This window comes from Protopterus annectens, chromosome 8.part0 (genome assembly GCF_019279795.1).
Source record: "Protopterus annectens isolate FY-2018-M chromosome 8.part0, PAN1.0, whole genome shotgun sequence".
NCBI classification, from domain to species: Eukaryota; Metazoa; Chordata; order Ceratodontiformes; family Protopteridae; genus Protopterus; species Protopterus annectens.
In genome coordinates, this window is record NC_056741.1 from 378,461,106 (window position 1) to 378,483,341 (window position 22,236).

At 39.9% G+C, this 22,236-nt stretch overlaps 1 protein-coding gene across 2 annotated transcripts in view; it reads left to right on the top strand.

Annotated features, from left to right (window-relative positions):
• Positions 1–17,899: 17,899 nt before the first annotated feature.
• LOC122808816 (Y-box-binding protein 3-like) overlaps positions 17,900–22,236 on the top strand; it is a 1,306,948-nt gene continuing 1,302,611 nt past the window's right edge. For both annotated transcript variants that reach the window (XM_044079878.1, XM_044079879.1), the window contains exon 1: positions 17,900–18,334. In XM_044079878.1, the coding sequence (XP_043935813.1) occupies positions 18,199–18,334 (136 nt within the window). In that variant the 5' untranslated portion in view covers positions 17,900–18,198. The remainder of the gene's footprint in view (positions 18,335–22,236) is intronic.

The window sequence follows — 22,236 nt, forward strand, 5'->3', positions numbered from 1 at the left end:
TAATTTCTCTCTCTCATTTCCTTACCATAAAAACGGCGTTTGCACGGTTTTGCGCACTGGGCAGTGCCGGTTAGCTACGGTTAAATTATTCCCGTCTCCACTAAGTCTCCTCTTCAGTTTTTCCCCTTAAAACTAGTCTAACTCTCAACCTAAGCAATCAAAAAGCATATTACAGCCCAACACTTGCTCAGACCTAATAGCAAGCACTAATATACCCTGACACTGATTGCCCAGCAGGGCAAGGCTCTTTATTCACCCCTCACCAACCAAGCGACTAAGCAGCTCACCCTACTATTCAGGCATGACCAAAGGGCAACTTCAGGTGCACTCTCCAGTCCAGCTGGTGAATCTGGGTATCCTGAGGCAATGTTACAACTGCCTCATTTACACAGACAACCCTCTCCTCCTACCACAAAACACTAACATATGCAAGAGATGCAATTATACAGCCAAACTGGAAGCTAAGCTGTCTCCACCCAAGACTGGAACAGACAGTCAAGAGGAGAAGGTTAACACTTGCACCACACCTCCAGCCGCACACAGACTTACTAAAACAGCACTGGCAAAAAATACACATAAATACACAAAATCATACTCGGAGGCTCTAAATAAAAACCTGCAAAAGCATCAGAGACCTCCAAAGCAGACACCCAAACAACTTGCACCTCCCGTCACAAAGCAGACAAGACATAAAACACAAAATCAGTGTGCAGCACAATCACAGCCCTTAAGGCGTAATAACATACCTAACACGCTAGTAGTAGGTGACTCTATAGTCAGGCACACTGACGTCCCACTCACTAGGCTGGACAAGCAGAAGGTTACTGTTAGCTGCCTGTCGGGAGCCAGAATCCGCCACATAACACAGGCACTCAGGTCACACCAGAACAAGTACAAATAGGACTCTGTCATTGTTCATGTTGGTGTGAATGACCTGAGATGTACCTCCCTGGACTATATGAAAAGAGACATGGAAGAGCTCTTTGATCATGTAGCCCAGGCTGGTATGACCCTGACCCTGAGTAGCATCCTGCCCTCACCAAGAATGATACCTCAGTATAAAGAAATAAGTGATCAATTTCAACAATTGGCTAAACTTCTGATGTCATTCAAAGGGGATCCAGTGTCTGTCAGCCTGGGATGACATGCTCAACAAACCGCGTTGCTTCGCAAGAGACGGCCTGCACCTGTCACCCCTAGGCTTTCGAATACTGGACAAGGCTCTTGCTGCTCCCATAGTGCCTTGTTTAGGCAAAACCCAAAAGTCAAACCCACCTCTGTAAACAGCACAATTAACAAAAAACTGAGGGTTATGCTACTCAATGCCAGGAGTTTAAATCTCAAAATGCACGCGCTTGAAGCACTCCTCAGTATGGAGAACGTCGACATCTGTGCAGTAACTGAAACCTGGTTCAAGGCTCCAGAGAGCACCCCAGCACTACTGGGCTACAACTAATACCACATGTTTCAGTTTCAACCACAGAACACGGACCGAAACACAAAAGGAGGGGGTGTATCCATATTCATCAAGGATACCTACACCTCCAGGTTAGCGCCGCAGCATGATACCTCTTAGATCACCCATGTGCAACTAACATCGGACAAATCTGCAATGCAAATTGTGGCCTGCTACATATCACCCTCCATGACCCAAGACCACCACTCCACCTTTCTGGAGACAGTGGAAAACATGAAGGTCCTACCGAACACCCTGATACTGGGCGATTTCAATCACCCTACCATTCACTGGGAAAACTACTTGAGTACAAACTGCCAGGCCCAACGCTTCCTGGAATTAATTTCAAAAGCCAAGATGTCACCAATAAGTGAACAAAAAACTCTGTGCTTTTCTTAAAAAAACTTTTTGAAGAATTTATTCCATAAAAAACAAAGAAACGTTAAGTGCTTTCACCCATCACAATGTGGGCTTCTTCAGAACATTGTAATTAAGAACGCTAAGGCTTAAATTTAAAGGTTGGCGCCAAACTTTTTTTCTTTAAAGCTACATACACATGCTAATCCTGCTACACTAATGTAACAGTATAACCACTGGTATATGCTGCTATATTAACACTCTTTGAACTGAATATATACAAATTAATGTAAATATTGCTACACTGAGTTTCCCCTCTTATAATCATAAAACGTTGCCATATAAATATATGCAAAAATTAATACTATAATGAATGCAGTCTACCATTGTTAAAACAAAATCACTGCTAATAACTGTGTGTGCTTGGAACAGCACAAATATATGAACATATGAATTTGATTATCATGTTACAATATATATAATAAAGGCATCTCTTATACAATATTCGCATATATTGCCTTTATTAAAAATCATATGTTATAACCATATCAGACCACATATCTCACTGTATAATGTCTAAAAAACATTGAATATTTTATTTATTTATATTTTTATTTTATACATTGACCATTGGTGTTGTGCCTTATTTGATCTCCAGAATAGGTTTGCTAGAAATATGGTCATTGAGACCTGGTGATGTGGCCGCATCCAAATATAGTTGCCACCACACTTCCTTGAACCCCAGAAGGGTTTTGAAATCTCCTCCCCTGGGGTTCACTCTGATGGTTTCTAATATAGCAAATCTAAATTCATGTGTTTCACCTACCTTCTCTATATGTCTATATAAAGCACTATTAGTGTCCTTCCTTCTAATGTTCTTCCTATATAAAAAGACACCCATTTGGTGCACTTAGCCATATATATAAGCATTTTTATATTACAGTTACCATATTTAAATCTCACTGTAATGTTTAACCCATTCTCAATTTTAATTTTTTCTTTTTCTAAAATATATACACATTGGTTGCAAGACCCACATTTCTTAGTATACTTCTTATTTACATTATTAACTCCCATCGCTGCTGATATTCGATTGTGTTGTTCCAAATAACCTTTAATATTTCTTCCCATCTTATACAAAAAACTAGGGTTCTCTCCTATGATATCAAATAGGGTCTGGTCCACCAACATAAGGTTCCAGTATTTTGTTATTATGCTTTTCACTTGCCCTACCTCTGGACTATACCTGAGAATGCATGATCTTTGATGCTGCACACTATCTTGGTCATCACTTCGTCCCTGCATTCTGATAGTGCTATCTAACTTTAAAATATTTATATATGTCCCCTGTAATCCTCCCATCTATGTAAAATTCTATAAAGGAATCAATTCACTGGTATGCGATATTAATCTCATTAATAGAGATAGATTCATAGTTTCCTGATAAATGAAGAATATCATGCATTTTTTTAGTATATTCTATAGTGTTGTATATAACCACACCTCCCCCTTTGTCCGGCTTCATCACTCGGATGTTGGCATCCTGTTTGAGAGCTTTGAGGGTATTAACTTCACGTTCCTTTAAATTACCAACAGGTTTCTTCCCTCCTGTTTTGTTGTATAATTAATATACTTCCCTCATAACTATTTTTTCGTATAAATCTACATATGGGTGACTGTGAGGTATGAACGTACTTTTTTTTTAATTTAATCCCTGCTGTCTCCTTATAAGATGTCGTATTTTTTCTTTAAACATTATAGCTAAGTTGATTTTTCTTACAAACATCTTAATTTCACATAAACAATCTACCAAATCAAATAGGGGGGTCGGTATATACTTCATTCCCTTAGACAATAACTCAAAGTGTGAGGTGCACAACAATAAACTTGAGTAATTATAAATTTTAAAATTATTACAAGTATGTGTGACTCCATTCACTGTGATATTGCTGTCAAGCTGGGGATTACCAGTGTCCATATTCAATTCCACCATTTTCCCTTCCCCCAATAATTGCCCTTCTGCTTTCTTTTTTTGTAATAATGATTCTGTGGTCTGTCCATTTGCCCCTTGTGCCAATATGGTTGTCCCTGTGGTTCCCAACCCCGCTGAAAATTTGATCCACCATATTTGTAACTCTTAACTTCATGAGAAATTCCTTCTGTGTAATCTCTACTATTGACTTTACTTTGGACTGGATGCCTTATGCAATAGTATCAGAAAACATACAAATTTGGACTGGGATACCATATGTTTGATCATGGAATGTATGTCTATAGTGCTGGACTACAATTTTATATATTTCGAGGGCGAACATTTCCGTCAAACAAGAGGGGTCACCATGGGAGCAGCATGTGCTCCCATATATGCGAACATGGTCATGTTAGACTGGGAAGATACTGTTCTGTTTCCCAGTGAGTATTTTGGGCGTGTCAAGCACTATTCTAGGTTTCTGGATGATATTTACATCCTATGGGACGACAGTATGGACAGATTTGAGAGTTTCATTAACTTCTTAAACAACAGTAGTGAATTTGTCAAATTTACACATTCTTCCAGCTATGACGGTATAGCATACTTGGATACTTAAATTTACAGTCAAGAAGGGGGCTTTAAATTACATTCATTGTAAAAGCACATTTTCCAATGATTATCTTGAATATACTAGTTGCCATCCTGAAAAGGTAAAATATAATATTTTTAAAGGGCAATGTATATGTGTTGCACGTATGACATCTCATTATGAAGATATGATAGAGGAAATAGAATTTATAACCAACCTGTTCAAGGAGAGGGGTTATATGTTGGGTATGATGAATAATGTTAGACAGTATGTCATACAGGAATGGGGATCCAAGTATAAACCTTTATTAGGGTGATGGAATGTAAGTAGCACCATCAGAATGCAGGGACGAAGTGATGACCAAGATAGTGTGCAACATCAAAGATCATGCATTCTCAGGTATAGTCCAGAGGTAGGGCAAGTGAAAAGCATAATAACAAAATATTGGAACCTTATGTTGGTGGACCAGATGCTATTTGACATCATAGGAGAGAACCCTAGTTTTGTGTATAAGATGGGAAGAAATATTAAAGGTTATTTGGAACAACACAATCGAATATCAGCAGCGATGGGAGTTAATAATGTAAATAATAAGTATACTAAGAAATGTGGGTCTTGCAACCAATGTGTATATATTTTAGAAAAAGAAATAATTAAAATTGAGAATGGGTTAAACATTACAGTGAGATTTAAATATGGTAACTGTAATATAAAAATGCTTATATATATATATATATATATATATATATATATATATATATATATATATATATATATATATATATGGCTAAGTGCACCAAATGTGTGTGTTTTTATATAGGAAAAACACAGAGATGCTTTAGAAAGCGTATATATGATCATACTTACTGCATTAGAAGGAAGGACACTAATAGTGCTTATATAGACATATAGAGAAGGTAGGTGAAACACATGAATTTAGATTTGCTATATTAGAAACCATTCAGAGTGGACCCCAGGAGAGGAGATTTCAAAACCCTTCTGGGGTTCAAGGAAGTGTGGTGGCAACTATATTTGGATGCGGCCACATCACCAGGTCTCAGCGACCATATTTCCAGCAAACGTATTCTGGAGATCAAATAAGGCACAACACTAAGGGTCAATGTATAAAATAAAATATAAATAAATAAATAAAATATTCAATGTTTTTAGACATTATACAGTGAGATTTGTGGTCTGATATGGTTATAACGTATGATTTTTATTAAAGGCAATATATGTGAATATTGTACAAGAACTGCCTTTATTATATACATTGTAACATGATAATCGAATTCATGTTTATATATTTGTGCTGTTCCAAGCACATACAGTTTTTAGCAGTGATTTTGTTTTAACAATGGTTGACTGCATTAATTATAGTATTAATTTTTGCATATATTTATATGGCAAAGTTTTATGATTTTAAGAGAGGAAACTCGATGTAGCAATATTTACATTAATTTGTATATATTCAGTTCAAAGAGTGTTAATATAGCAGCATATACCAGTGGTTATACTGTTACATTAGTGTAGCAGGATTAGCATGTGTATGTAGCTTTAAAGAAAAAATGTTTGGCGCCAACTTTTAAATTTAAGCCTTAGCATTCTTAATTACAATGTTCTGAAGAAGCCCACATTGTGATGGGTGAAAGCACTTAACGTTTCTTTGTTTTTTATGGAATAAATTCTTCAAAAAGTTTTTTAAGAAAAGCACAAAGTTTTTTGTTCACTTATTGGTGACATCTTGGCGTTTGAAATACATTTGTTGTGTTTTTCTTTTTTTTTTTTTTTGCGCTTCATGGAATTCATCAACTCAAATGTCCTGGATCAGCTGGTAAACTCCCCTACCAGAGGTGAAAACATATTGGACCTGGTCATCACCAACATGGGAGACAGGTGTTCCACACCAGAGGTCAACCCGTCACTGGTTAGATCAGACCATAAACTAATCACTCTGGATGTCCACCCCCCCCCCCAACTAAGGGAACTACAGTAAAAAACTTTTCTAAAGCAAACTTCACCTTACTTAAGACAGAGGTAGTAAGTTTCACAGCCCCCATGCTAAAGAATAACGCTGCCCAAGATGCAAAAACCTTTACAAATGCACTCTATGAGCACCTACAAGGATGCATGGATCATGACATCCCTAGCAAAACCAAGACTCACTCCTCTAAGAGAAGGAAACCAGTTTGGTGGACCTTTGCAATAAACAGGCTATACAATAGAAGGAGGAAACTAGTTCAGAAAAAAAAGCAAATCCCAAGAAGGAAAGACATCCCTAATCAGTATTAGCAAGAAACTAAGTTCCCTCATGAAATCATCCAAAGCTAACTTCGAAAGAAAAATAGCCAAGGATTCAAAAGATAACCACAAAGCCTTCTTTAGCTATGTTAAGAACCTAAGTGGCAACTCGCAGATATGCACTGAACTAGTGCAAAACAGCACAAAATATACTGAACCTACTGATATTGCCAACATCCTGGCAGATAGATTCAGTGCAAGCTTCACCCCACTCTCACCTCTAAAAGGGCCCAAAACAATATCGGAAAAGTGTAGTGTCCCAAAAATCACAGACGCACAGGTGAAAACAGCCCTTTCAAAAGCATAAAACACAGCGTCAGTGGGACCGGATGGTGTCCCAGTCTGCGTCTTGCACGAACTACTGAACGAACTAACCCCCCACCTAAACACGCTGTTCAACCTCAGCCTCTCCACAGGCTACGTGCCCATAGAATGGCGCACAGCAATGGTCATTCCTCTCCACAAAGGAGGGGCCACAACTGACCCTGGTAACTATCGCCCCATAAGCTTGACTAGCCTGTTCTGCAAGGCTATGGAGTGCATCATCATGGAACTCATTAACAAAGATATTGGGAACCTCCAAACACTTGACCTGACCCAGTTCAGCTTTGTTAAGGGCAGATCATGCCTACTAAACCTGTTTGACTTCTTTGAGACAGTCACCAAGGCCATAGATAAGAGAAAGGTGGTTCACACAGCCTGAGTTGCCAACTGTCTTACAGACAGAACTCACACTGTAAGAATAGCGGGCTCCAGGTCCGACTCTAAACCAGTCACAAGTGGCATCCCGTAAGGCTCGGTCCTGGGACCCCTACTGTTTGGCATATACTTCTCAGAAGTACAGGCAAACACAGGATGACTATGGCTAACCAAGTTTGCCAATGACTGCAAACTGGTAACCATAATTGACTCTCCGGCTGAAACGGACATCCTCCAAAAGGGCCTTACTGAGACGGACACCTGGTGTCAAAGTCATGGCCTCAAGCTAAATGCCAAAAAAATGCATAGTCATCCCATTGGCAGATCATTTCTCCTAAACCTGACAGACTTCTTTGAAGTAGTCACCAAGGCCATGGATGAGGGTAAGGTGGTTCACACAGCCTATCTAGATCTCGCCAAGGCATTCAACACCATCCCCCACTCTGGAATTATAGATAAACTCACTAAACTAGGTATAAATCCCTATGTCACAAGATGGGTTGCCAACTGGCTTACTGAAAGAACCCACACTGTGAAAGTGGCAGACTCCAAATCAGACTTCAGACCAGTGACAAGTGGAGTACCACAGGGTTCAGTCCTGGGTCCTCTCCTGTTTGGTATCTACTTCTCTGAAGTACAGGCTAACACAGAAGGTCTTTGGCTAACTAAATTTGCAGATGACTGCAAACTAGGAGCCATAATTGAAACTCCTAACGATGTGGACATCCTACAAAAGGGCCTCACTGAGACAGATGCCTGGTGTCAAAGACATGGTCTCAAGCTCAATGCCAAAAGTGCATTGTCATCCCCTTTGGTAAAAATTCTGTACCCATGAACTACCACATAGGCGGTAGTCTACTTAACACCAAAAGTGTGATAAGAGGCCTTGGGACACAGGTGGACAGTAGTCTCTCCTTTGATAATCACATTGCCAAAGTGGTCAGGAAATCCTTCTACGTGGCACACCTCATCACAAAGGTTTCTCATCCAGAAAAAAAGAGGTCATTGTTCCCCTCTACTCATCACTCATTAGACCCATTATAGAGTGCAACGCCCCTTTTGGTATGTACCTCACAAGACATCTACAACAACTGGAAAGGCCGCAAAAATACCTCACAGAGGATTACTGGCCTCAAACAGATGCCTTCATGAACGTCTCAAAAACTCCAGCTTTACTCCGTCATATACGCCTACTCAGAGGCGATCTCTGCCTAACATACAAAACTGTCAAACCCAGAGTTGTTGGACATGCTCCACTTAAGGAAATCCCAATCCCTCTGAGCTACGCTCTAGGGACCTAAACCTTGTCACCACAATAAACACAACATGCTGGAGGGATAGATTCCTGTCCCAGAGACTTCCCATACTCTGGAACAGACTACCTATCTATGTCAAACAGAGCTCCTCATTAGCACTCTTCAAGAAAAATCTTGATGATTGGATGGGTAATAGGAAATTCACCCCAGGGATCACTTCTGTGGTTCTGCTTGACAGGGGCACAGGAAAATAATTTTCTTGGGTGGCGAAAGCCAGGGTACATTTTTGGCTAGGCTTGTATAGGCCCTAGGGCCAATAGCCTAGTATCTACCTATGAACCTATAGGTAGCAGCCCCCTTAATACAGAAGAGGTAATAAGAGATCTGGGGACCCAGGTAGATAGTAATCTCTCCTTTGACAATCATATTGCCAAAGTAGTTAGGAAATCCTTCTATGTGGCCCATCTAATTACTAAAGGGTTCGAATATAGAGATAAAGAGGTTATAGTGCCCCTCTACTTGTCACTTATTAGACCCATCATAGAATACATTGCCCCATTTGGGATGTACCTCACAAGACACTTCCAACAGCTGGAAAGACCACAAAAGTACCTCACCAAGAGGATTACTGGCCTCAAACGGTTCTATCTTACTACGTCGACAAGTCAGAACGCCGACAGTGAGAACACCGATGCCAGAAGATCGAAAACGAAGAAGACCGACGGATCAAAACCCCGACGCTGAGAAGATCGACATGGGAAAAGGCTGTGTATGTATGCGGTAGTGACGGACGTTAGGGTGCGAGTAAGGTAAGTGTGCGACTGTGCTAGTTTGTGGGTTAGGGGCGGGTTAAGTGAGTTAGGGTTAGGGCGCGGGCTAGGTAAGTGTGCGACTGTGATAGTTTGTGGGTTGGGGCGGGTTAAGTGAGTTAGGGTTAGAGCGGGATAGGTAAGTGTGCGACTGTGCTAGTTTGTGGGTTAGGCGGGTTAAGTGAGTTAGGGTTAGGGCGGGCTAGGTAAGTGTGCGACTGTGATAGTTTGTGGGTTAGGGGGGTTAAGTGAGTTAGGGTTAGGCGCGGTTAGGTGAGTGTCGATAGTGGCGGACCTTAGGGTTAGGGTTTGGGTTAAGGTTGTAGGTAGTTGTGTATGTGAGGTTTAGTGTTGGTTTGTAAGGATTTTGGTGTGCTTGTGTTGTGTGTGTGCTTTTTGGACCGGGGATTTGTTTTGTTTGTTGCTTGTCGGGATTATGGTGTGTCGGGCATGTGAGGTTTCGTGTTTGTAAAATGTCGGTTATGTGGTGTCGGTGATTTTGTTGTCGGCGTTTTGACTTGTCGACGTTGTAAGATAGATCCCCTCAAACATATGTCCAATGCAGCCAGACTGAAAAAACTCTGGCTGTACTCAGTGGCATATCGCTTACTCAGAGGTGATCTCTGCCTGACTTACAAAGCCATGTCCAACACAGAACTGATGGACATGCTCCACCTAAAAAAATCCAAGTCACTGCAAGCCACGTACTCTAGTGAGCCAAACCTCGCCACAACAATAAATAGAACATGCTGGAGGGATAGATTCTTATCAAAGAGACCCCCCATGCTTAGAAACAAAATTCCAAATTACATCAGGCAGAGCTCCTCACTAACACTCTTCAAGAAAAACCTTGACGAGTGGATGGGCAACAGAAAATACACACCTGGGATCACTTCATTGGCTCTGCTTGGCAGAGGATCAGTTAATTAATCGATGGGGCGGCGAAAGCTGACACACTCTGGCTACGCTTATAAATGCCCTCGGGAAGATAGCCTAGTACAAAGGGCGCCCGCAGGCAGGTGCAAGGGGGTGCACTTGCACCCCCCTGGAAGCGAGAAATTAATTTTATTTTAATTAAAAAAAAAAAGTTTTTTTTTAAAGGGCGTTAGGCATTCCTCTTTAAGAACACCCTTTGCATCTATAGGCGCCAGAACCATAGAAGACCCATGCGTGCATTGCACGCTAACATAAATTCAAACCCAAAAGTGCACGAAGGTTGCCAGTGTCACAGAAGATCCATTTATGCACTGTCGTTTTTGTTTATATGCAGGCTGACTGAGGTAAGGATTTTTCTGCCAGAGAAGTGCTTCATTTTATTTATTTATATACAGCAGAGGAACGTACCGTACCGTACTTATGTGGGATCTTAAAACGTTCATGGTCCTCGAAGTTTCACACACCGAAAAGGGTCTGTACTAAGGCAGATGCTGATTATAAATATTTGAATTCATTCTTTAGTGTGCAAGCCTGACTATAGTCAAAAAATTGTAACTCAAGTTCTGGAGTCTTGTTTCAGGGCATTTCACTGCATATAAAACTTCATGATTCTGCAAAGGAGTGTAAACTACATCCATGGAGGGACAAACTTGTATGAATATTACAAGATATTATAGAAATATTATTTGGTAAATGAAAATTTTACAACTCTCTCTTCAGTGGTGAAAATACAATGATGCTATAACTGTAGTACTGGGCAAAGAATATTTTATCATCAAGTTTCTTTATCCATAAGTACTTTTCAGTAGAATTTTCAAGAATTTCACTTCTTACTGACTATTGAAGTAGAACATGTTAACAAAACTGCCCTTAAATTAATGATATCATGGTTAATGCTTTTATTACTATAATAATAATTCTAAAAAAAATAGTCCTAGGAGAAAGCGTTGTTTGAAGCAATAGCTGTTCTGCACATATATGAGAGAGAATGAGACAGAGAAAGAGAACAGTTCTTAATTATATCAAACATATTTTTGTGAAAGTTTTTTCCTGAAGAGTTGTTGTGACAGAGTATACAGACCTTTCCTCATATTTGCTTGTCACACATGGTAATATTTATCTCCTGAGTTATATAAGTATTAGCACTTTATTTGCCCTGTAGATGGAATGTCATCTAAACCCTGTGGTCTGCCTTGGAATTTGATGGTGATTCTCTCAGCCATGATACTAATTTTGTTGACATTAAATCATAGCATTAATTTTATATATAAAATTCAGTAAATTACATTCACCACAATTAAATTAAAGTCCACTACATTCCTTCCAATATTCCAGTTGTGTATATCACTGAATGTTTGGGATCGATGTGGAAGCTGATTTGTATCTTAAATTTCAATTATGTAGTATTAAAAAAAATGGCCATTCAAAAACTTACCAACATAGCAGAATATGTCTTGAGAATACAGCAAAAAGCAATTACATCTGTTTAATATAAATAAATGCATCTTTACAATTTTCCTATAGAATGTAACTTTATTTGAGGTCTTGAAACAAAACAAATAATGGTTAATTGATCTGTGTGTGGTTAATAAAACAGAGACAAAAAACAAAGGTATCGAAGATTCCTGGGCAGGAATGGAAAAATATAGAAAAAAAATAAAGTTCACACTACAATGATGGAAGAAAACAAAAATGAGAGATAAAAAGAAAAAAGAAGGAATCATTTTCTGTGTCTCAATGACTCGTGTATGTAAACTTAGAATAAACTAAAACATGTCAAGGTCAGAACACATCTGCCATTAAATGACTGAATGAGCTGCTTCTAGTGTGTCCCTGCTTGCCATACTACTTAACTAAAAGAATAGCTGGGACTTTGTTTACTACTTAACTAAAAGAATAGCTGGGACTTTGTTTGCTACTTAACTAAAAGAATAGCTGGGACTTTGTTTACTACTTAACTAAAAGAATAGCTGGGACTTTTTTACTACTTAACTAAAAGAATAGCTGGGACTTTGTTTGCTACTTAACTAAAAGAATAGCTGGGACTTTGTTTACTACTTAACTAAAAGAATAGCTGGGACTTTGTTTACTACTTAACTAAAAGAATAGCTGGGACTTTGTTTGCAGTATTCTTTATTATTTGCTACAAGAACTAAAAGAAAAATCTAGCAAGGCTAGACTTTCCATTGTGGGATTCCTTAAATCTCCTGCATAAGAGACAACATGGGATATTGCAAATGACCCTTGAAAGACATCATATAAATAAGAAAAGTTAAACAGGTGTTCAGAATCTTTATTATAAGTTGGCCAAATTGATTTCTACAATAACTTTCACTGTACCTCACATTATCTCCCTGGTCTAGTATAGGGAGGAAATCAGTTGTTATTTTCATATTTATTAATTTATAGGTCAGATGATTTTATATTTTTTCTATTTTATTTACTATGTGTAAAGTTATACGTAGGAATATAAGTTCATAAATTAGTACCAGGCCAGCTGTCCTTGTGGGCCATTCCAAGCCCAGTCAAATATCCCAGGTGAGAATCAAATCCTGAACCTTGTGCTTATAAGGTGAACACCCTAACCACTATGCCAACCTCCCACTCTTGTAAATGTATTTATATTCTTTAACTCTCTCTCTCTCTCTCTATATATATATATATATATATATATTTATTCTGCTTTCTATTTCTGTTTGCATACTATATCATGTACTATTACTATATCCCTAGGTTTTATATTTTAGCTATAATCCTTGTGTAGAATGTCATATAATAGAACATTTATACTTACCCTTATATATTCGATATCCTTTAATGTAGTACTACTGTTAGAATTAGTCCTATGTTTTTCTTAAATATTATATCTAATAGTATCTGAACAAACATCTGAAAAATATTCCCTTTTAAGACTCAATATTTCCATAACAAATTGCTCTTAGATGTTAAGTTTTGTTATCATTAAAAGGAGGCAATAACAGAAAAACAATCATAATTTTTTTTATCAGAAGTGTCATTCTATAGACTAGTATATAAACTATCCTTTTGGTATACTGCGAGCATTCAGAACTATTTAATAAATGACAATGGTTTAAAATGCATTTCACTGTTTTTTGCTTATTCTCTAACTTGTATTCATTGGCTTTTTAGCATATGATTCCAAATATTATGATTATTTATTTTTGGACAGGAAGAAGTAACCTGGACAGTTCTTGGAATGTTCAGAACTCACACAACATCACACAAACACTGAGGATTCTAATTATGCTTCTTCAAGCTGGTCTTCATGACAAAGACTTGCAAATTAACAGTTTATTAGCTACTATATGCCTCATATTTTCAGATTGTTTCTCATAAAATTGTGTTATTTCTGGCAAATCACTGAAGACTGAAGTTGAGTTTTAGACATCATATCCTCAGAAAATGCATACTAATGGAAACAATTTTGTTCTATCTATTTTCTAAGGAGGTCGGGGGATGTATGTATGACATTGTATGTGACTCATATTTTTCAACTGCACAGATTTTCACAGAGGCTGAGGTATGTGTGTGTGAGAGAGAGTGAAATGCCCTATTTAGAGTTAGCAGGTGGAATTTATTTTCAAGGAATTGTGAGCTTCAAGGGAAGAGAAGTTTACTGCTGCTCATGCCAAGTCTAATTAAAATGTGCAACTGTTTTGTTTAACAAATGGTATCACTAGTGTGGTGTAGAATTTCAAAACAGTCTTAGTAGCACAGCAGATAGCATACTTGCATCTTGATGTAGAGGGCTGTAGGTTGTACTCCCACCGCATGTATTGTATTTTAAGGGGTGGAGTGCTGTAGTCCTGAGTATGTCCTCCTTTGGATGAGATGCCTAGTAACTATGAACCTGTGTTTCCACTTGCCACTTATTCCTATTGCAATATACAAGCTTAGCATTTTTTTAAATGTAACATAGGCAATTTATTGTTTAAGGGGAGCAGGCACTGAATTTGTAGATGAAACACTGAAATATAAAGCTGTTTTCTAGCAATAACCTCTCCATTAGTTTCAGATCTCTTTAATGTGAAATTATTCAGATGACTTTTACTTCTGCAGAGATTGTGCATATTGAGTGATATTGGTGGATTGCAATGATAGATGTTTAACTGGCCTTTTATGGTTGAAATGTTCTGAATTAGGCAATTTGTCATTATTGGTTCATATGTTTTGTTTCATTCATCATCATCTTTCGGCTGTTCCTGTTAGGGGTCGCCGCAGTGGATCATCTCTTTTCATTTCTTCCTATCCTCTGCATCTTGCTCTGTCACACCAACCACCTGCATGTCCTCTCTCACAACATCCATAAACCTTATCTTAGGCCTTCCTCTTTTCCTCTTACCTGGCAGCTCCATCCTTAGCATCTTTTTCCCAATATACCCAGCATCCCTCCTCAGCACATGTCCAAACCAACGCAATCTCGCCTCTCTTGCTTTGTCTCCAAACTGTCCAACCTGAGCTGACCCTCTAATATACTGATTCCTAATCCTGTCCATCCTAGTCACACCAAGTGCAAATCTTAACATCTTTATCTCTGCCACATCCAGCTCTGACTCCTGCCTTTTTGTCAAGGCCACTGTCTCCAACCCATATAACATAGCTGGTCTCACTACCCTCTTGTAGACCTTCCCTTTCACTCTTACTGGTACTCGTCTGTCACAAATCACTCCTGACACTCTTCTCCACCCATTCCACACTGGCTGTACTCTCTTCTTCACCTCTCTTCCACACTTGCCATTACTCTGAACTGTGGATCACAAGTACTTAAACTCGTCCACTTTTACCAACTCTACTCCCTGCATCCTCACCATTCCTCTCATTTACACACACATATTCTATCTTAGCCCTGCTGACCTTCATTCCTCTCCTCTCTAGAGCATATCTCCACCTCTCCAGGGTCTCCTCAACCTGATCCCTACTCTCACTACAAATCACAATGTCATCTGCAAACATCATAGTCCATGGAGCCTCCTGTCTGATCTCATATGTCAACCTGTGCATCACTACTACAAATAAGAAAGGGCTCAGAGCTGATCCTTGATGTAATCCCATCTCCACCTTAAACGTATCTGTCACTCCCACCGCAGTCCTCACCAATGTCACACTACCCTTGTACATATCCTGTACCACTCTTATATACTTCTCTGCCACTCCCAACTTCCTGATACAATACCACAACTCCTCTCTAGGCACCCTGTCATATGCTTTCTCCAAGTCCACAAAGACACAATGCAACTCCTTCTGACCTTCTCTGTATTTCTCCAACAACAATCTCAAAGCAAACATTGCATTTGTAGTGCTCTTTCCTGGCATGAAACCATACGGCTGATCACTAATCATCACCTCCCTTCTTAACCTATCTTCCACTACTCTTTCCCATAACTTCAAGCTGTGACTGATCAGTTTTATCCCTCTATAGTTTTGCAGCTCTGCACATCACCCTTATTCTTAAAGATAGGTACCAAAACACTTTTTCTCCACTCCTCAGGCATCCTCTGACTTTCCAAAATTTCATTAAACAATCTAGTTAAAAATACCACTGTCATTTCTCCTAAGCACCTCCATGCTTCCACTGGTATGTCATCTGTCCAACAGCCTTTCCATTCTTCATCCTCTTCATAGCTGTCCTTACTTCCTCCTTGCAAATCTGTTTCACTTCCTGATTCACTATCCCTACATCATCCAACCTTCTCTCTCTCATGCTCTTCATTCATCAGCCCCTCAAAGTACTCTTTCCATCTACTCAACACACTCTCCTCTCTTGTGAGTACGTTTCCCTCACTATCCTTTATCACCCTTACCTGCTGCACATCTTTCCCAGCTCTGTTCCTCTGTCTAGCCAATTGGTACAGGTCCTTTTCTCCCTCTTTAGTGTCCAATCTCTCATTCAACTCTCCATACGCCTTATCCTTAGCCTTCGCCACCTCTCTCTTTGCCATGCACCTCATCTCCTTATACTCATGTCTACTTTCTTCATCTCTTTGACAATCCCACTTCTTCTTTGCCAGCCTCTTCCTCTGTATACTCTCCTGTACTTCCTCATTCCACCACCAGGTCTCCTTGTCCTCCTTCCTCTGTCCAGATGTCACACCAAGCACATTTCTAGCAGTCTCCCTTACTAGTTCTGCTGTAGTTACCCAGCTATTCGGTAACTCTCCACTGCCTCCCAGTGCATGTCTTAACTCTTCCCTGAACTCCACCTTACAATCACCCTTTTTTAACTTCCACCATTTAATCCTAGTCACTGCTTTCACACTCCTCCTCTTGATCACCAACGTCATCCTACAGGCCACCATTCTATGCTGCTTAACTACACTTTCCCCTGCCACCACTTTACAGTCTCCAGTCTCCTTCGGACTGGCCCTCCTACATAGGATATAATCCACCTGTGTACATCTTCCTCCACTCTTGTATGTCACCCGTTTTGTTTCATTGCTTACTGGAAAAAAATGTTCAAAACTATAAAACACACTCTCTAAGTGGTGCTGTATTAACAAGGGATGTAATTCAATTATTATATATTATAATTAATACAGTCAGGAAGATTAATCCAAAGCAGTTATGCATGGTTCTGAAATATGTGCAAAGGGCCTATGATTTGAAAGCAGTCCAAAGGTAAACTTAACCTGCCACTGGCCAGATGCATTTTCTTTGAATGTGGGTTTCAATGCTGTTTCAGTGAATGCGAGTTTCAAAGGTAGAGAAGTTTTAATGCTAAGTCTGTTTTCATTGTAAGACTATTGCTTTGTTTAAGTTTAGCAAATGTCTATCAGTGTTTGTGCTATAAAATAGGAAGTTACTAGGCTATTGGCCCTAAAATTTGAAATAAAAGTTGTAAATTAAAACCAAATATCTGTAATCACTGTAGCAGAAGCAGAAAACTGTATGCACACTGAAAGATTTGAACAGTGTTTATGGCAACTGGGAGAAATAGCCAAGTAAAGGCACACTGAAATGGCTGTGTGTTGGTGGGTGGGGTGGGGGTGGGGTGAAGGGGCGGGGTTGGGGTGGTGCTTTTAAGGGGGTGGGGTGGGGGCGGTGCTCCGGGTTTGCACCTCCCTGCAAAAAATCCTGCGGGCTCCCTTGCTAGTACCTACCTATGAACCTAGAGCAAGAAATCTGGACAAGGCAATAAGTAAAAGTGGGACAAAGGCCCTAGTAGTCGCTCTGTCGGTGGCTAGTTTATCCTCCCATCCCCGATAAGGGTATAAAATAAAATCTACCACACATAATCTAAATTCTTTTTCAGACACATAGCAACATGCATTATTGCAGTTTTCACAACGTAGGCACGTCCTCGTAAAAAGAGACAAGACAGACAACTGAACATTGAAACGATTTATGGTAATATGTAATGACACCGATTATCAGAACAATAAGTAAGTTAAAAACGTTAAGAAACTGTTCGTAAAGTACTGTATCTTTAAATTTAAATACATCCAGTTAATGGTTAACCCAAAGGAACAGCCCACTGCTATATAAGACAAGAGGTGGCCATTTTGAATTAGTAAGACCTAAGAGTAAACGAAAGAATAAGAACTAAGATCGAGAGAAAGGAGGGGAGCCGTAAGCGACCGCAAGAGAGACGGCTGTGTGTGAAAGCAGGGGTTACATCACCGAGGTGCCATCACCTGCCACAAGATCAGGATCCGTCTCTCTCCCAGTGGCACTGTTTTCTTCTTCCGTATTCATTGTTACCTGTCCTGTTACATAATTGTGCACCTGCCGATTGTACCGTCCTTCAAGTTTACCACTTTCTCACAGACAGGGTGTTGAAGAGAGGATACACGTGTCTGTCAAACATGAGTGAGGTGGACGCACAGCTGCAGCAACCGACTGCTGGTACAGCCGAACCCAAGGATAAGGACAACAGCAGCCGGAGTAGTAAAACTACACCTGAAGATCCCGGCACGGCAGCCAGCAGCAAGAAGATTCTGGGTAATGTCAGTTACCGGTGTGAGTCTTATGAGGCCGAATTTGTGTGACGGTTTGCGATACTGAAAAAACGAGATAGGCGCATTATAGCGTGTATGAATAAAGTAACAACGTCAGCGTAAGTTGACTGTTGCAAAGTGGGGATGGTTGGCATGGAACCCATTGTGGGGCAGAAAAAAGTAGGAAAGGGGAGCATGGCAATTAAAACATTACCTTACCCCATTTTTAACAGCAACAGTTATTGAAAAGCGAAAGGGCAGGTACTCCACACACGTATACGGTAGTTGACGTAATGAGTGAAAACGCCACATGTCTGAGACAGAGTGAAAGAAACAAGGTGCTCTAATGGTTTAACATGTATAAATGCTTGCGGTACTAAAGCTTAGTTCCAAGTTGTGTGTATGATGTGTTAAAACTAGGTGGTGTTAGGGGTAAGGTAAGTAATGAGAAATGAGAAGTTGCAACTTGTTTGCTTTAGCTATGCTTCTCGGCTATCTCCCATTTTCTTGAATGTTGACTCTGCCCTACATAACGTTTGTGGTTAGCATAGTCTGGATAACCATCACTAAACTTTATACACTGGACGCTTTAGAAACGTATGTTACATGGGTTCATAGATTAGTACTAGGCGAGCTGTCTTTGTGTGCCATTTTAAGCTTAGACAATTACCCCATGTGAGACTCAAACCCTGCATTTTGACTCAAACCCTGCATTTTGGTTTATAAGGCAAGTACATTATGCCAACCTCAACTTTGTAAATGAAATATATTTGTTTGAAAAGGGTCTCTAATGTGGGGGCTCATCTATGACCTTAATTCTTGAGTAAAATGTTGGTATGTTAACAGGACTGAATAGCAGTTAACCATTTTGGAATATATACAAGTATAAACTTTTTGTACAACTGACATGAGTATTCAACATAATTTAGAGTAAAAAGGTATATGCAGACAAAGGGAGTGGAAACATTTCAGACTTGACTGCGGTATGCTGTGCAAATGGGGTAGGCAGATCTTGTAGTCTGAGTTGGAGCAGTAGGTAGTTGGTAAAGGTGAGTTTGGGATAGAAAGATGCACTTTGGGCAGTACATTACTGATGGCAAATGTGTATGTAGTAGGTGCAAATGTTGCTTTTCAGTTCTGATAGTACACGTTAAGGTTACTGAAAGACTGCAAGTTGGTAACAGTAGCTGAGAAGTAGCACAGTTATCTACTAAAACATAAGAATATGTAGAAGCTTGTATAAAAACAGATGGTAGTATTGATGAGAAATGAGCAGGTGATCTAAAATGTCATCAGAAGTGATTGTGGGTAACAGGGTTCATCATTGACTGCAACAGAAGCTGAAGTGCTGATAGGAGTAAAAATGGCTTGTGTTGGAATGGTGGAATTAAAAACATGTGAAGGAAAGTAGAGCAGTGGTCATACAGAATTGGTATAACATGTTTGGGTAAATATAGGAGCAATACCAAGCAGTTCAGAGCAGCTGTTGACATTTGTAGATGGGAAACTTGCAGTTTCCAAATGGGTAGTTAACCGTTACTCCCCATGGGAAGCAGTTTCTTGGCGTTCAGGACTCCTTCAACAAAGGGTAGCGCTACCACTACTGTATTCCTAAAAGGGAACCTACCATTCTGGCATTAAATTCTTGGCTCTCTTTGCACACCAAGTATTACCACTTTGATACTGTATCCAGTGATAGGTTTGCACCTGCCATTCTAAGGATCCTGCTTTCCTGTCCCAAAATACTCATCTCTCTAGTATAGCTATGGGAATTGTCCCAAGACTTGGTACTGCACCATTGACTATGGTGACCATAATAGAGTTGTGTAGCTAACTGGCATAATTGTGGATGTGAGGCCAGTGTTACAGTGCTCTCTTTCTCCCTTCTATCCTTCTGTTTTGCCTCTGAGATGGGGATGGGTACCCTGCTTACTCACCACCCCCTGCTCCCAAACACTCTGCTCCTTTAATACATTCTAGTGGTCAGTAGGATCAATAGGGCAAGTCATGCTCCACCTGAGGAACATTGGACTTGGGTCTTTCTTGATCATAGTACCAGAATATGGGTACTGGCCAGTAACTTTTTGGTTCCAAAGTCCAGAAGTCTGATAAGTATGTCTGACTGGATGGTCTTTGATATTTGGGATGGACGTAGGTTTCAGCAAGAAGTCCCAAGACTTGGTACTGCAACATTGCTGTACTAAATCATTTTCATTTATAGTTGTATAACTGTGCTTTTTTTGTAAGCCACTGCTGCACTCAACTTCAAGGAAGAGTTCTAAAGCCTACAGCCCCTGGCCCTAGCGTGGTTAACACCTGTAAATGATGGCAAAGTAACTATCTGGATTGCTAAAGCAATTCCTACCCTAGCTGTCAACATGGCATTGCAGCTCTTAGACTGAGGCTAGAAGCTCGTATAGCAGCACTTCTCAGGGAAGCAATGGTAGTGACTGAACCTCTGGTGGGATGTGACTGTCCCTCCACTGGTAAATGTTTTCCCTTGGTAGTTGAGAGAAAATAATGCAGTGGGAGATCTGTTGAATGTTTTTTTTTCTTTTTCTCCAGAGTCTACAAAAAGCTAGTCATTCCTATAAACCTTTGTTCTGTCCATGTAGCAGTAAAGCTGATTTTAGACACCTAGGGAGTACAGTATTTTCACCCTTTTGTGGCTTGGGATAAAATAATTGGAGTTAGTTGGTTTATTGCTACTGCTGTTGACATGGAACGATGGAGGTGTTGGTAGGCAAAATATGACTGTGGAAGACTAAGGATTCCTTTGATGTTAGAATGTGGAATACTGAGAATCGCCAGGCTGTGGTTACCGACACCAGTAAAATGAGAGCAGCATCCCAGTAAGAGAAATGCTGACGGCACGAGTAACTTTATGGTAGTAAAGATACCTGTTTTCTTGGTGTTGGATGCCAATGGTTGCATACAAGAATATATGTAGTGTGAAATGGCATCAGGAAGTTGTAACCACAATGTTTTCTGAGTTGTGCCATGAAGGCTTATTGAGATGTGCATTTTCTAATACATGGTGATCCTTTATGAAACTGCCAGCTTGGCCTTGTTCAGAAGCAGCTGTGGGTTTGTACATAACTTTTTATTTACTGATCTAACTAATCTGCATGCATTGCTTTCTATACTGAAGCTGTATTCATTGTGAATGGCATTTCATTGTATCCTCCACTTCCTGTTCTGAAAATGGGCTTCACTCGCTAGGGCAATCTGTGACATACATCCCTCACAAGGACTTTTTCACACCCATCGCCTTTTTTCAGGTTCAAATCACATCCATTCTTAATGTTTCTTCAGTCTATCAAGAAGACCTTGAGATGAAGAAAACTAGCAGTTGGAAATTAGTGCAACAAGAAGCTGGTGAGGCCTTGTCATAGGCCTCCTTGGTTTATAGCTCTTGTTCAAGTATTGCTTTCAGAGCCCCCCCCCCCCCCGAAAAGTTTGGAAACGCTCCTAAGGAGGAGTTACAAAAACATGGAACTTTTTATGTAGCTTGTAGAAATTGAGTGTATATTCCAGTGGAATTTTCATCCACTTCCTGTCTGGCTAAGGCATCTGCATTACTTGCAGCCACACCTTGTAATTTGGGCATATCCTTCTGAGCCAGACTCTTGATGAGCCTGTGCACTTTCCAACACCTGTACAGTTATCTTTGAGGGGAAGGATTGTCACATTATTTTTAGTGTAAGAAAATGTCTATAGTACCAAAGTGAAGGACCAGGAGGCTTGTCCCCATGCTCAAATCTCTGAGATGTACACACTGGAAAGTAAGGACCAATTTATCCAGAACTCAGGATGTTTGACCTCCTGGCTGCTTTGGTATGGGCTTGGAGTCCACACTCAAGCCTTCTGTCGAGGTTTAGTTCATACAGGCACAAAACTTTTAGC